This window comes from Kogia breviceps, chromosome 6, assembly GCF_026419965.1.
Source record: "Kogia breviceps isolate mKogBre1 chromosome 6, mKogBre1 haplotype 1, whole genome shotgun sequence".
NCBI classification, from domain to species: Eukaryota; Metazoa; Chordata; class Mammalia; order Artiodactyla; family Physeteridae; genus Kogia; species Kogia breviceps.
Window position 1 is genome coordinate 40188354 of NC_081315.1, and position 17592 is coordinate 40205945.

The window sequence follows — 17592 nt, forward strand, 5'->3', positions numbered from 1 at the left end:
AGAAAATTTACAAGCAACAAATGCTGGAGAGGGTATGGTGAAAAGGGAACCCTCTTGCAGTGTTGGTGGGAATGTAAATTCATACAGCCACTATGGAGAACAGTATGGAGGTTCCTTAAAAAACTAAAAATAGAATTACCATATGACCCAGCAATCCCACTACTGGGCATATACCCAGAGTAAACCATAATTCAAAAAGACACATGCACCCCAGTGTTCACTGCAGCACTAATTATAATAGCCAGGTCATGGAAGCAACCTAAATGCCCATCGACAGACAACTGGATAAAGAAGATATGGTACATATATACAATGGATTATTACTCAGCCATAAAAAGGAACGAAATTGGGTCATTTTTAGAGACGTGGATGGATCTAGAGACTGCCATACAGAGTGAAGTAAGTCAGAAAGAGAAAAACAGATATCGTATAATAACACATATATGTGGAACCTAGAAAAATGGTACAGATGAACCGGTTTGCAGGGCAGAAATTGAGACACAGATGTAGAGAAGAAATGTATGGACACCAAGAGGGGGAAAGCAGCAGGGAGTGGGGGTGGTGTTGTGATGAATTGGGAGATTGTGATTGACACGTATACACTGATGTGTACAGAATGGATGACTAAGAAGAACCTGCTGTATAAAAAAATACATTAAATTAAATTTAAAAATATATATAGCTTGATAATTGCTGTAATAAGAGGAAAAACGAGGATGTATAAGAGGGCATTTATCCAGACTAGGTGGGAGAAAGAATGCTTCTTTAGAGTCATGGCTTATAAAGTAGGTGTTGGCAGATAAGTCAATGTTACTGAGAAGAAAGGATGGAGAAAGGAGAACAAATATAGAAGTAATCCAAGCAGAACATAACTGTGACTAAATAGGCACAGAGACATGAACTGCAAGTACTTAGGTGGTTTTGGAGTGTAGAATCTAAGAATATGGAAGGGGCCAGCTAAGGGTATGGGAAATCAGGTATGGGAAAAGAGGAGCCAAATTCTCAAACAGTGTAGTCCAAAATGAAATTTTTTCTTTAGTGAAAAAGAAAGTAATGGACAGTCTTTGAGTGGGATCAAGTCTTAATCAGATTTGCATCTTTAAACATTATTCAGCAGTAGGGAGAATGGAATGACAAAATTTCTAAGTGTTTAAAGTGGTTGATTAAGGTTTTTTGAGAATTACCTACATAAAGGTGGTAACTGAAGCGGCAATAATGGATATCAGAGGAAAACTAAATTTGCAACCAAATTAATCTTGCAAAAATCTACTGTCACAACCCTAGTTAATACTCTTCAATGGCATTCAGAATCTTGACTCCTTCCCATAGCTTTCCTAGCCCTGTATTCTCCTTCAACCCATTGCTTCAGGCATATTAGCCTTCTTTCTACTTCCAGAACTATCCAACCTCACTTGGCCATGACGGGTGACCTCTGATTCTAGAATGCTTTTTCTCTAGATAGGCACATGGCTGATCTCATGCTGCCAGGAGTCAGCTGCACTGTCATCTCCCTGATACACGCAGGCTAAAGTAACCAAGCAGTTACCTTAACTCATGATTCTGTTTTAATTCTCTGCATAGTCCTTTGGCCATTATCTTCTTTTATTATTTTGATTGCTTTACTGTCTATTTCCTTCCCCAACTCCAGTTTGCTAAACTAGGATGTGAGCTCTGCAAGAATAGTAATCCTGTCTGTCTTTACCTTTGAATCACTGAACCTGGAACAGTGCCTGAAGCACAGGAGCTCAACAAATATTGACTGAGTGAGTGAATGAATGAATACTTCTATGCTCTTCATAAAGTATACACACTAATTATTTTAAATGGAAAATACATTTTCTGACGTTAAAAAGGACAACCTTGAAGGAAAGTCTGAAAAACTGTCACAGCCTAGAGGAGCCTAAGGAGATATGATGTTTAAGTGTAATGTGATATCCTGATAGGATCCTGAAACAGAAAAAAGGCATAGTTAAAAACTAAGTGAATCTTAACTATGCATTTTAGTTAATAATAATATATCAATATTGGTTCATTAATTATAATGAATGTACCATACTAATGTAAGGTAGTAATAATAAAGGAAACTCTGTGTGTAGGAGGGATATATGGTATTGGAACTCGATACTAACTGACCAATTTTCTGTAAGTCTAAAACTTTTCCAGTAAATACTCTGTACTAGTAAAAAAAAAAAAAAATTAAAAAGTATACGTTGTGAACAGTTGAAAATACATAAGTATGTACATTAAAACTGGAAAGTCTATTTATGGAATAACACCCACCTCTCCCACAAGGAATTTCTTTGACAGTTAGTTGTGGACCCCTCCAGACTCATAAATATTTATACATACATACAAATAGATGTGATCACCATAATAATGTTATTTGTTTGGTTTTGCTTGCTTGCCTTTTTTTTTTTTTTACTTGATACTGTATTATACTCATCTTTCTAAGTCAATACGAGATCTACCTCATTCCTTCTGTGGCTAAAGATTATTCCACTATTTGGTGTAGCATTTTATTCCACCGGTTTCCTACTGATACAGTTAAGTTTTTTTGTGGATATAAACTGTGATACAAGTGTACCTTGTGATCATCTCTATATGCTTATTCTTTTCAGTGGTGGAATGCTACCACATAATGTGGGTCTGCCACAGCTGCTCCCGAAGTCCTAGTTGTAGGTAAAGAGAACAGCACTGTTTTGTGATTGTATGACGAAATTTATAAAGAAACATTACAGAAACATGGTTGTGAGTAGAAATAGTCTTCTCTGGTAGGATATTTAAGAGGCTGATAACAGTAAGGAAGGAGATCTGAATGACTGGGGAGAGAGGCAGGGGAGAGGCAGGGTTGCTTGCACCACACAACTCCAAGGGGTCACCACTGAAATAGGTCACAATGTCAGTGGCGTGCCCCAGAGTTAGCAATGCAGCAGACTCAGTGGAAAGGAGCCATATCTATTATTCTACTTTTTGAATTTTAAATATACCTATATTAGCTATTCAGAAATAATCTGAAATAATCTTTTTTTCCCTTTTAACAAACATGATTGCTTTCAGACTATAACTATAAGAGAACAATCAAAAGAACATTTTAATCTACACTTAGGGCTTAAAAGTAACCATTGGTATTGTCATAACTCTATGGTAGATTATTACATCAAAACTGGATGAATATATCAACATGTACCATTAAATAAGAAAAAAGTATTTTGGGTTGCATCTAAGAATACTATTTGCCCAATAATTCTCTTGTTTTAGATACAGAATCACTGGACATTAATAGATATAGTTATGCCCAGCTGCAAAAGTATACCTATTAATGAAGCATTTAGCTATGCAAAGCTAAATCCCTTGGGCTATCCCTGAGTAGCCCAAGGGATATGGTCAGAAGTAGGGGAAATGGTCAAATATAGTTGGGTGACACATTTGGAAAGTTCTAATAGAGATAAACATTTTAGTTACTTGTCCTTATCCTTCTTTCTATGTAAAAATTAGCATGGATGCTAAGTAACCATCTTGTCATTTTGAGGATGGAAACCCATGTGCTAAAGACAATAGAGCAGAAAAGCAGATGAAGCCTTGGTCTCTGATACGGAGTTTTCATGCTAATACTGAACAGTTTTGGCTGCATTTCCTTTTTACTTAATGAAAATAAAGCCCTAGTTAAGCTGTCATAGTTAAGTTTCTGTTACTACTGGCTGATAAGGGAAAATATCAGAATTATAACTCTGTTGGGAGCAGTATTAAAAAATAATTTGTTTGGTTTCAAGCCATCAAGGAACTACTCTATTGCAAATGACACCTTAAAACTTCCATTGCTTTCCTACCTGTACCAGAAATGCTAATGATAGTTTCAGAAAGTAGGATCTTAAATCTGTAATCCTATTTTAAATATATTTTTTCCTTCTGGTTAGGTACATGATCATAATGCTGTTAAAGAAATAGCAAAGTAAATTGATGTGCATTCTCTTGTGTTTGCATAGAAAGTATATCTATTTATATTCTATGTATTTAAAACTTTTCTGAAAGTAAACTCATGTTTGGAAAGCAATGATGCATTAGAATGGACTTTAAATAAACAATTTTACAATTAAGTAGTTATCTAGGCTTTGATCAAGAAGTTATAAGAGAGAAGAAAATAAAATTTGGTGAAAAGAAGTGAGAAAATACTTTCGTTTTAAGTGAAAACATTTTATTTAAAAATAAAAGGGCTTTTTTTTCACCCTTATTAGAATTACTTCCTGAAGCATTTACAAGCCATGTATATACAAACAGCAGCTGGAACATTTTGTTTACTTATAGGAAATGTGCAAACTGGAAGAGTCAGAAATGACTTTGTAAAGTGGCCATCTCTGCCTGACCTGATACATTAGCCATGGGAATTTTGAGAGATTCCCAGAATGATGTTCTTTGCACGTCAAAGCAGGAACTCCATCATCAACGTCTGTCATTGTCCTTTGGAGGTTTTCAAATTATTAGATTTATGAACTGACCTACCTATGCTCTTAAATAATAACTTGAATAATTTACACTGCTTACATTACATATGGTCTTACTATCTTTTGATTCAACAATTGCTTTACAACAGCATTTAGTGACTGAAACTTATAGAAAATAATTCTTATATCTTCTTTATCTAAAGAAAAGTACTCTGCTTTGTAGATGGAAGTTACTTTCTTTGATCTCAAAGTCTTTTAGAAATAGGTTCAGGGTACCAGAAACATGCAGGGTGCAGATTTATATTTTTTTCTCTTACTGACTCAAATCAAGCGCAGATTTATCAAGCTGTGAAATATATTAAGTTCACAAGGTTTTAACAAAGGGTTACCAAACCTCAAGAACCTGGTGTGATTCAAACTACTTTCAGATGTCCTTTTAATTATATTAAATGAAAGTTTGGGTTGGCTTTGATGCTTATGGGCAAACATCGAAATCTCCTGAAAGAGCTGCTAAAAGTACTCCCCGTTGCTGCAGTTAATATACTACATTGTATGCACACCACTAGCCAATTTATTCTAGCCACTTTAACAAGGATATCCAGCCTGACAGGCCACACAAAATAGTATCACAAGTCAAGCAAAGCACAAATCATTAGAGGACTCAGAAAGTCGTTTGACATGCACCATGGAGCTCTTTGTCACACAGCCAATTAAGTGACCAAATAAGAAACTTGAAAATACTCATTAATTTCTTCCTAGCAGTATAAATGGAGGTTAGAATCTTTCTTGTCTCATGCACCAAAGGCACACAAGTAAAACTGGCATAATTCAATCTGCACTTTGTCAAAGGTGCAAGTAGCAACTTTGGTTCACAGAAAGTCTGCATTACAGACAAAAAAGTGAAAGCAATAGGCAAAAATGTTTATGTAGTGCATATAATAATATAGATATCTGGGCTTTGGAAGTTTTTAAAGTCCATCAAAAGTTGACATTACTTTTATCATTGAAAAGCTGTATCAGCATTTCTGAGCAGATTCAGCAGCACTTGACATCATTTCCTCCTCCATGAAACAAGAACTTGAGTTGACTCCTGGAGGCCATACTCTCCAGATCCTCCTCCTTCCTTAAGGCTGGTCGTTAGTCTCTACTGCTGGTTCCTCTTCCTCTCCCTGACCTCATCATATGACAGTGTCCTGGGGCTCAGCTCTAGATTCTCTTCTTTTTCTACAATCATTTCCTTGATGAATTCATCTAGTACATGGGCTGAAAATGCCACTCTAAGTGAAACATTACTAAATGATTATCTCTAGCTTGATCTCTCAGGTAAATTTCAAGCTCGTATATCTAACTGCATATTTACCATCAATATTGCATACCGAATAAGAATCTCAAACTTAACATGCCCCTGAGTGAAGTTCTTTTCGTGCTCCTCCCAAATTGGTCACAGATTGACTATCTCAATAAATGGTGACTGCATCCTTCCAGTTGCTCAGTCAAAACACTTCGTGTAATTCCAACTCCTCTCTATCTCTGACACTTCACATAAAAGCCCTTAGTGAACCCTGTTTGCTCCAGTTAAAAAAATTCCGGGGCTTCCCTGGTGGCGCAGTGGTTGAGAATCTGCCTGCCAATGCAGGGGACACGGGTTCGAGCCGTGGTCTGGGAGGATCCCACATGCCGCGGAGCAACTAGGCCCGTGAGCCACAACTACTGAGCCTGCGCGTCTGGAGCCTGTGCTCCGCAACGAGAGGCCACGACAGTGAGAGGCCCGCGCACCGCGATGAAGAGGGGCCCCCGCTCGCCGCAACTAGAGAAAGCCCTCGCACAGAAGTGAAGACCCAACACAACCATAAATAAATAAATAAAACTTTTAAAAAAATTTAGAAAAAAAAAATTCCGAAAGCTAAAGAATTATCTCAGCATCCCGCACGCATATCCTGTTCCAAGTAATGTTGTTCTTGCCCAAATGGTCACCCTGTTTCAGCCCTTACTTTTCCTGCTAGAATATAGTCTACTACCTTTTTTTTTTTTTTTTTTTTTTTACGGTATGCGGGCCTCTCACTGTTTTGGCCTCTCCCGTTGCGGAGCACAGGCTCCGGACGTGCAGGCTCAGCGGCCATGGCTCACGGGCCCAGCCGCTCTGCGGCATGTGGGATCTTCCCGGATCGGGGCACGAACCCGCGTCCCCTGCATCGGCAGGCGGACTCTCAACCACTACGCCACCAGGGAAGCCCAGTCTCTACTTTTAAAACGTGTCACATCATGTCATCCTTCTGCTCATAAACCTGCAGTGGTTTCCTGTGTGTCTACGAGTAAAAGTTGAGGTCCTTACTATGGTCTATCAGATCTGGGCCCTTGCTGCCCTACAGATTAATGTCCTGTTATCCTCTTCTCTTTCACTCCCCTCCAGTTGCATTCGCTTCCTGGACAACACAGGCATATTTCCACCTCAGAAACTTTGTTTTCTCTGCTGAAATGCTTTTTCCTGCATATCTTCACAGTTCACTCCTTCAGAGTTTTTCTGAAATGTCACCCCAGCAATGCGTTTCTTGCTCTATTTTTCTCCGTAACATTTATCATCATCTCACATACCATATATTTCACATACTTAGCATACTGTTTATATTCTGCTACTGGACATTTCATCCTAGGAGAGAGAGCAGGGATTTTGGCCTGTTATGGGTACTGCTATATTCCCAGTACTGATAAAATTACTGGGCACATGTGCTGAACTAGTAATTCTTGAATGTTTTTGTCGTTAACTACTTTGTGATGTTTTTTACATAGTTTTGAATATAGAGATTGCTTTTACACTGATGGTACCTAGGATACAGATTTCTAGTGGGTAATGAAGGTGAAACAAACAAAATAAATAAATAAAATAAACAAAAAAAGCAATCTCTAATTCCAAACTGAAATAAAAAGAGACCTTATTACAAATACTTGGTAAGATTTAAAGAACACATAGACTATCTGCCTTTGAAAAAAAAAGGAAAGAAAAATTTAAGGAAGGATGGGAAGAAGGGAGGAAATCAGGTATGCATGTATATGTGTCTTTTAAAAAAAATTTGCATCTATTTACCAATTTTTTCTGATCAGTTCTCAGCCCGACTATGCAAATAATAGTAGGTTCCAAAGAATGACTCAAAAGATTCACATCAAAAACTGTATGTACATATATTTCCCATTAAGCAAGAATGACTGCACACTCTAAGGAGTCCATGCCACCTCTGAGATATGGAGGACAAAAGAAACTGCTGATAAAAATCAAAACATATTTCTTAACTAGGAAAATGTCCTGCTTTTAAAGCAGTAAAAAATGAATGCTAGTAATTTTTAATAGTTCCTGCTAAAGAGAAGAACAATGCTAACAAACATTACTATTTAAAATATGGGAACTTGGGATTGAAAAATGAGAAAAAAATATAAATATAAGTTCTGGTTACATTTATAGAACATGAAGACAGTTGTTCTTAAGTTATTTGAGGTCACATTCTACTCTCAGATTCTCATGAAAAAACACAGACCTCTCTTTGGAGCCATATAATTTTTTTATTCGTTCATGGATTATCCTCCTAAAACTTCCCCTGCCCCCATTCCACCACTAGAATTAAGAACTTATGCAATTCACATGTACTCGGATGGTTATAATCAAAAAGAGAAAATAACAGTGCTGCCGTACATGTGGAGAAATTGGAACCCTCACGTATTGCTGGTGGAAATGTAAAATGGTGTGGTCACTTTGGAAAACAGTTTGACTGTTCCTCCTTTAGCATAGAGTTAGAATATTTTCCACTTTCTTTTTTCTTCTCTCAATATGATAATTTTTAAATTACAGTCTCCTCTGAAAACCAAATGACCTCAAAGTAAATTATGTTTGTATTTGACCTGGCTATAGGAGTACAAAATAATCACCACACAGCCATTTGAGCTCACTCTCAAAAAAAGGAGAAATTAAAAAAAAATTGTTATACTTTATACCATTCCTGAAATACAGTACCATAAATCAATAAATATAAACCAAATAATATATCTTGACTTCTAACACCAAATAATGTCAGTTCCACAATTACATTATTTTGGCAAATGAGAGCATGAGTTTCTGAATCAGGAAGACCTAACTTTGAATTCAGGAGCCCCTCAATTATTACTGTGTAATTTTGTGAAAGTCATTTAATGCTTCCTGTGCCCCATTTTCTCTACTTTAAGAATAGCAATAATTTATATCATAGGGTTGTTTTTAATATTAAGGAAGAATGTATGCAAAATGCTTTGCACAATGATGGCCACAGTGCCTAATAAACATATTTATTCTTCATAATAAATCACTATTATTCTTAATCATGGTGTTGAAGAAGCACTGGATGCACATCAGGATAGCAGCATTAGTGCCATTGGTGCTAGTTGTGTGACCTTGGTCTAGTCATTTCATCTCTCCAGATCTCAACTCACTCATCTTCATCTCTAAGGTCCCTCCTGGTAATATTATATCATGGTAGCTACTTAATATGTATATGTAACACAAACCTTACTTGTTATCTCTGGCATAATACTTAAAACCCTCTCCTAAATGAAGGTATGTATTATGCCTGCAATACGGTAATGCTATTTTTACTATGACATGTCAATATCTATCTTTTGATAGTCAACACGGATTTTAATGTAATCTAAAGTTACAACCAAATAAAGAAAAATAAAATATATTTGACCCAATTTTTTGTTTTTGTTAAAACTCTTGAGACAAAAGAATAATGGGTTTTAGGAGATTCACATATTATTTAAAAAATCAAAGCAACTATCTTTTAATTGTTCACCTACAGATGAGTTATCATAGTTGACAGCTGACAGTCCAGATTTCACTTTTTTTTTTTTGTGGAATAAAAAGTGTGAAGCAAGAAATTAAAAATAGATCTAGATAATTCATAAAATAGACACAGTATTTCTAAAAAATTAAAAGCTAAATGTGTTTAGATGGTCAAAATCAAACCTAGGAGAATCACTGCTTGTGCCCCTGGAAAGGAAATTTTGGATTTTCTTTTTTAAAGAATCTTGTGATAACTAAATAATTATCCTTTTTCAAATTTAATGCATAAAACATTTCAAATGTATTTCATACCTATTTCATAGGTAGCTCAGAATGTGCTCTGAACAGAGAAATAATAGGGAACATAAGCCTTTAAAATTCAAATAGACTAAAGTTTAAGGTATTATTCACTCTAGAATTTCATAGAATAATGATCTACAATAAAAGGAACAGAAATAATGCTGTGTTATAGTGAGCACAGCATTTCTGCTTCACCAATATTCTGTTTGTATTTGGTCTTATCAGATGTTTAGTCAATAGCTGAAACATTTATTCATAGCCAGTCAATTACAACACCAGGAAATCAGCTACTGAGTAAACTGTGCTATTAATTTTCCATCAGAGATTCATGTTTGAATGACCATGCATTTCATAGATTTAAATACTGAAAGGCTAATTATCTCCAAGGCCCCATTAAAGGGATAGCATAGATTACAATAAAAAACAATCCTAATATTGCTCAAAAATGATCCTCAGCTTTCAATGCTGAAGAGTACTTCAATTTCTCTGTCTATGGCACACACTAAGCAATATATATACATAACCCCCCCCAAGCAATTTCTTTCCCAAAACCTTAGAAAAATAAACCTGAACAGCTTCTTATATACAAAGATTCATTAATTTATAAAGTTAAATGCAAACTAAAAGCTTTTCTTCCTAATCTCTGTTCAATGTTCAAATTATTATTTTTTTCCTTTTAAATGACTGTCTCACAAAATGCCCTTATTGTGAATAAACTGATACTGTGTATTTTCTGGACTACTAATCTGAGAACCAGTGATTTGGGTCTTGAAGGCATCTCTCTTCATAAATGTAGTTGGTCTTCCCCTTAAAAATGCTATGATATATACACATAGGGAATAAAGTTGACAGTCACACAGCTTCATATTTTTTCTTCCTTCTGATAAAGTTAATTTGTATTTTGGGACCCAAGAAATGGGAGGCCGCCCCAGTGGCCTGGTCCACATCACAAATCGAAATCTTCACTTACCGGAAATGACTGTCAAGGAAACCTCACAAACACTGAACCCAATCCTCCAACTCAGCTAGCTCACCTTACTCTAGAAAACAAAACCTGCTAGCCTTATAAGGAAATCCCCAACATCCTTGACAATGGCACCCTGTTGAGAGTTGTCTCTATAAAACTCACTCTTGTCCAACATCCCTCAGGGAGAGTGCACCACTGATGATGAGGCACTTACTGCCTCAACCCATGGATTGTTTTCCCTTGAATAAAGCACATCAAAGTCTTAACTAAATAGTTTTGTCATTTGAATTTGTCATTTGACCTTGCCTGTCTTTGTTCCTCCCTCCTCCCCTGCCTTCCCCTCCCCCTCCCCTCCCCTCCCTTCCCCGTCCCTTCTCTCCTCTCTTCTCTTCTTCTCCCTTCCCCTCCCTTCTTTCCCTTATTCTAAAAATAACTATGAAGCTTGCTTCTGGGATTCTTTTTTTCACAAATAACTCAGAAACAGTAGAAAAGTTTTTTTATCTTGCTTAGAAACAAATTACATGTTCACTGGAGGAAAAATTACACTTACATTCAGATTCATGTGTTTATAATAAGTGGAAGAGTAAGATCGTCACAGCTTGTCTTGATTAATTTGGCACAGAAGCATGATATTCCAAGTATCCTGGAACTGTTGTCTTATTTGATTGAGTGTCATTTCTGGATGACTTGCTACTCAAATATTAGCTAGACCAACATAGGAATGAAATGTTTTCACACCCACCTCTCTGAAGAAATTAGAGATTTATTATATATTACACCCAACTCACCTTTCAGTGATGATCAAAATTCTCACACCCAAAGTTGCACCTCTATGCTAGTCTGTGCTCCTCTTGTATGATAGAGCACTGTCAGATTTCTTTTTAGCACATACCCTTTTATATAACTTTCCATTCCCACCCTCCATGCCCTCCCTGAAATTCTTCTAGTTCAACAGGATACATTATCATCTTTCTATGGGATGCCCATACATGCTATCACCAACAGAGACAATTCAACAACTTAACACATTTATAAAAACGCAGAAAGTACCTGGACATAGGCTCTGCAAGAGCGCTCTCTTTTCTGAAGCTGAGTCCATTAAGACAGCAGATTAAACACAGAATAGAAAAAACAAGTTAGTGACAGAAGAAAACAAGAAAAATAAAAGAACACATCTACACAAACACCTTATTTTGTTGTGCACTACTTTCAAGAAGAGAATGAAAGCTAAGCAGCAGCAAAATGTCAGCAATGGCTTGAAAAATAGTAACTAACAGCTTTTCAGAACCCAAGTGACAACTGGATGGTATAAAGCTGTTAATGATGGAAAGAAATCTTAGACTAAATTTAGCAGAAATTAGTAAAAACCAATATACTTCATTCATTTGACATGATTCATTTCACATGAGGTTAGTTATTAATTCATGGGCCACAAATGAAGATCTAGGAAGTTAAGTAAATTATGTCAAAAATTTGGAACCCATTTTTTAAAGATAGTAAATTGTCTGTGGTTTACAGATTTTTTAGATGGTTAATATGTCCCACAAACCATTTGTTCATACATACAAAAAGTTCTATTTATTAAGAAAATAGAAATGCCCATTCATTTGACTGTTTGATTCTAAGGGACAAATACCAAGAGATAAGTAACTTCTGATTAAAAGAATGCAATTGATATTGTGATTTATCTTGTTTTTATTTCTTGAAGAATTCCTTTTGATGATTTTGACCAAAAATTTTGTACATTTTAGAAACTTCTGTGGGATAAGAAGCCTGTTTCTGTGTGTTTCTTTGTTTGCATACAGAATGATGTTTTTTCTGGGCAAAAGGTTAACAGCAGCTCAGACTCAGTCCCAAACATTTTTTCCTGGTGATAAAATGAATAATTAATACATATATTTGCTCTGTTTAAATAAATGACTGCAAATTTTATAAATTAGATTGCAGTTTTCCTCCTTTTCCCTATTATTTTCCTTCAGTAGCCTAGATTGTTCAAGGAGAAAATTACCCAGTTTTAAGAAGCAGTTACTCTGATGCCTTTTGTGCGGCTAATACTCTCCCACTTTAATTCATGCATTCTTCAGTGAGCATAGAGCAGTTACTCCTCTAAAGAATTAAGTGAGGAAGGAGTGCAAGTAAATTGTCAGCCCTGTCATTTGGACCACTGACTCTCATTTTGGTTTAGCAGATCTCTAAACCCTCCAGAATTTCAATGTGGAGCGCAATTGATTTGTACCAAGTTGACTTTGCAAATCTGATGGGTTAAAACTGCTTCAGGGAACAGTGGGAACCACAGGAAATGAGAGCAAGACAGGAAGCATGTGAATAACCTCTGCCCTCCCATCTTCTTACCCCATCATGCAAATTAACATATAACAAACCACATTATATAAACAGTTGAAAAGAGCCAAATAAGAAACAAAAGAGAGCATTAAAAGCTTCACAAATGAAAATTTGTCCATTATGTAGTTATTTGATATTCAGACTAGGCAAGCCGATTAGCTGTAGCTAGTTAGAATGTGACATTAACTGCCAGCTTTACCTGATATTGTCAGACATTGACACCATTTTAAAATAAAGATACAAAGTATTGCTATAACAAGTAATGGTATGGATATGTAACATTAATAGAAATTACTATATCCAGTACATTATGATAACAATAGCTGGCAGCAATATTCATTAATAGCCTCCAGTCAGCCTGGGTAATAACACATTAAAATCACAGCATGCCCAGATTACACAGGCAGCTGTGGATTATATTCTGCCAGCGGCTTGGTTGAGATTCTATCAGGAATATGAATGACAAAAATAACTCCTTTTTGCTCAGCATGAAAAAAACTTTAGTAATAATTTATGTCTAATTGATAAAACTGAATCTATTTTCTGAGGATGAAATTGCAGGAAAAACTGACAGATAAAATATCTAGCTTTTTAATGTCGAACCATTTTTATTAAAAAAAATTTCTTCCGTCTCATGAGTGAGACTCCTAAGACAGAAAAGAAATAAACATAATAAAGACCAGTCTGAAAAGTTAGTTTTTCATTCTAAAGGGGAATGTTCATTTAGTGAATTCCATACAGGACATTAGACGGTCACTGCCAAATTCTTGCTTTTTTAAGTAATAAGATTATCACTGATATGAGACCTTAAAATCAAGTTTCAATAACCGATCATCTTTACTACAAAAATGCCATTCAGGGAATACATGGTATCTGATGGCAGCATTCTAATATCTTTTCACCATGTGATATTTTGTTATATAAATAAATGATATTCTTTATAAATATATTAAATACATTTTACATACTTATGTAAATAAAATGCTTATATATGTATAGGTTATATATAAAATGCTTATATATGAGGATATAATGTATATAAATATATAGTAGATTTATAAATATAAATTAAAGTACATAAAATTCCTTAAAATTTAAAAAATAAATTATTTTTATTAGTTACAATTCAAAGTTGCTGAAACACATTTAAACCTTTTAAGTTATAATGGTAATGATACAAAATCAGTAATTTAAAAATCAAAAGGAAATAAAAATTAAAACAAATACTTGCTCTATGAGTTTTTTAATGTAATATTAATTAGGTTAAATTATTTTTTAAAAAATCGACAATGTACTACTAATATCCTTTTTCATTGTTATTTTCTAAATTTCTGCTTGTTGATTAGATATTTGTTTTACTGTTAATTATATTAATATAAAGGTTTGAAAGGGAAAAATACCCCAAAGAAATGGCACTTATCTATATTAACCCTGTCAGAATTTAGCATACAAAAGAGTACTATGGAAAATAGAATTGTAAATTCAAAATACATATAGAAAGATATCATTTATTGTTCCTTAGACTGAAAGTCAAATAAGGTCATTATTATACTGCAATAGTGAAGTGAATTGAATATAGCTAGCAATTCTCTTTAGAATGAGCTGATTTTATGGAAAGAAAGAAATTAATCAGGGAAGTCTCACTGATTTTACAACTTTAAAGATACATGTAACTAAGGTCCTTACCTTGTTCAAACTTCGTGCAGCACTATCTTTTCCACCTGGGGTCAAGTTCCGGAGCTGTACATCTAGGAGGCCTACCAGCTGATCCATGGCCCGGACTGAATAAGTGATATCTCCAGCATTCAAATGATTTCTTGTCTGTTCAGCCAGTTCTCTAGCAATGTTGGCAGCTGTCTCTCCAGATTTCAACTACAATTTTGAAAACAGAACAAAAAGGAAAGAGATCTTAAATAAGTAATTTTAGTGGTTTCTTTGGACAATTGTTTTTGCATATGTTTTAATCATTGAGGCGCAAGAAAGTTATTAAACTCCATCTTTACTTGGTATACATTCCTTAAGTTTTCCTGCTAATCCATTATTTTCTTCAATACCTAACTTGAAATCCATGGCTTTAGGAAGCTCCTCTTGAGGAATCTAACTTCTAGAAATTCTTCTTAGTTTACCCATCTAGGTGGTTAAGTCTAAGGTTTGCCCTATGACTTTTCTCTATGCATTTCTAAATTGGATGTTGACAGAGGCCAGTACAAATTTTCCATTATGCCTAGTTTAGCACTTTGTTCACGACAAATACTCACTGGCTGCTAAACTCTGAAAATTTAATTCCAAATTAAATCCCTGCTTTTCAAAGTGCTCTTCATCTTCTTACCAAGTAAGAGATTTTGTTCCCAATGTACTAGGTAGCAAACTATTGCTTAGTTTCTAGCACTTTCCTTTTCTGAAAGTACGTGCTGCTTTTTCAAGTATATTCTACAAGAATTTTTCAAATTGTCAACAATCCAAAGATGTTAAAAGAGACAGACTAATACCCTATGATTACTTGAGCAAATTTGATAGCTCTGGGTAATAAGAAGACAGGAATATATATTAGTTTATAAGGAAGGCCTGAGGGACTTAAAAAAAAAAGTAAGTGTAATTTCCCAATTTATCATGTCCTTTATCATTTTTAAACTTATAGACTAAAATAAGATTATAAAACATTTACACAATACAGATATAGGTATGCAATGCAAAAATCATGAATGTCTCTTCTTTTGCCTCTCGATATTCCCACTTCCCAGGGATTGTTAATGGTTTGGCACGTATCTTTCCTGACTTTAGCCTGCTCTGTTACTACTTAAATATATAATAGTGTCATTATTTAGAAAATTTTCTTTTCTTCTCTTTTTCTATTTTTAACACAGTCTAATACAGAACTTAGGATCCCGAACAGAAAGGTCCTCTCTTTGTAAGGCTATCTTCCTAATGGATATCCAGAAAGCTATAAGGGGCACAACAAAAACTCTTAGTCAAATAGGTTATCACTATCTACTCAGGGATGCTTAATAAATGTTTGTAGCGGTATTGAATGTTAAAGAAACATGAATAAATTGGAGAAATTGGAATAACTAAATTGTGAACAACCGCATTCTCAAGTATATAGAAAAATCCTAATTCAAAAACGTAAAAATAGTTTAATAACAAAGTGTTTGCAAAGATTTGTAAAAATGTATGTGACCATCATAAACTACTACTGAATGTGTATATTTGCATACTTCCTATGTAGAGTAAATTACTAGTGTCTATTAAACTCTGAAATGTGAAGACTGTATAAGACAGAGATGTCTCTTATCACTATCAACCATAAAAAAAATAATCCCACTGTTATGAAAGAGATATCTTCAAAGATGTTCATTCTAGCTTGCTTATAATAGAAAACAAAGTGGGGTATGACTGTGGAAAACTGCTCATGTATATAAATACTATGGAATAGTAATCAACAGTTTAAAAGTATGAAGGAGAACAATATCGTTAACGTTAATCTTCAACATGTAATACTGAGTTAAAATAAATGCAAGTATAAAAATTATTTATATGCTAATATATATAGGCATGTTATTTGTGAAATATAAACACACAACTTGAGTAGCATATAAACATGTTACCTATGAAAAATAAATATTATATGTAAATATTTAACGTTTATATATATATGTGTATATATTTAAACACATAGAACAAAATCTGAAAGATGGAAATCAAAAAACAAATCCTTTTCTGCAATGTTTAAATTTTACAAGAAGAATATATTAATGTATTACAAGAAGAATATGTTAAAGTATTATTATATAGTTAATTGGTACTTTTTAGAAACCCTTAAAATAAAAAGCACTTGCACTAAATGTATTGAATTTGTAAATTATGGTCAGGACCTGAAAACCTGAGATACTTGTAAGACCAAATGGAATAGATTGTAAGTTTCAAGGATAAGTGTGTAGAAAGTACAAAGTCAATGTAGACCCACTGATGGATCATTAAAGTACTTTTAAGTGGTCACAAAGTGACGTAAATGTGATTATAATCCATACATTTAATCATTACATATAATTTAGGGCTACTAAATAATCTAGTAATCTAGTAAATCAATTAATGATTTATAAAATTCAGTATTCGTTAATTAAATTGGTGAAATGCTAGTACTCATGAAGTATTCAAATTCAATACTCCATCAGTAAGTCTGAACACCTGATACAATTGCTTGGCAATGTTGCAAAACTCCTGTGCACATGAGTATCCAGATAGCTGGAATTCCTATAATTTTCCAAAGGGATATTCTTTTAATCAATGCACCACTCATAGAGTATTTTTTTTTAATAGAAAGGCAGACTGCCACATGCAGCACGTCATTTGGATATGTCTAGAGTCTTGGAAGCTTGACTACCCTATGTTTTCCTACAAATGGACCTTGAGAGCTTGATTGGAGTTTCTAGCAGGGGAGCGCACCTACACATATACCCTTGACTGAAGAATGGTCCTACTCTATTGGGAAAGGTCATCCTCTTCAACCAAGCAAGCAGTTTTGGAAGGGATGCACGTGGAGCGGTGAGAGAGGAAGGGGATACCCGCCTAGCCAACCAGATCAGCCGAATCAACCCTGGAGATCAATGAGGTGACAGATGCCACATCCACCATCCATAGAGTCTTGCATTTGTTGTAGTTTCCCACCTACACTATCCTTATAAAAATGAATCTATTTGTGGAATTACTATTGTTTTACTTTGTTAAGCATTATGCACTTG

The 17592-nt window shown here is 34.8% G+C and overlaps 1 protein-coding gene across 12 annotated transcripts in view; it reads right to left on the minus strand.

Moving 5' to 3' along the window:
- The window catches only part of ADGRL3 (adhesion G protein-coupled receptor L3), an 861986-nt gene that overhangs the window by 150272 nt on the left and 694122 nt on the right, over positions 1-17592 (minus strand). For all 12 annotated transcript variants that reach the window (XM_067035741.1, XM_067035740.1, XM_067035734.1 and 9 more), the window contains 2 exons: positions 14540-14725; positions 11561-11599 (listed from right to left, as the gene is read on the minus strand). In XM_067035741.1, the coding sequence (XP_066891842.1) occupies positions 11561-11599; positions 14540-14725 (225 nt within the window). The remainder of the gene's footprint in view (positions 1-11560; positions 11600-14539; positions 14726-17592) is intronic.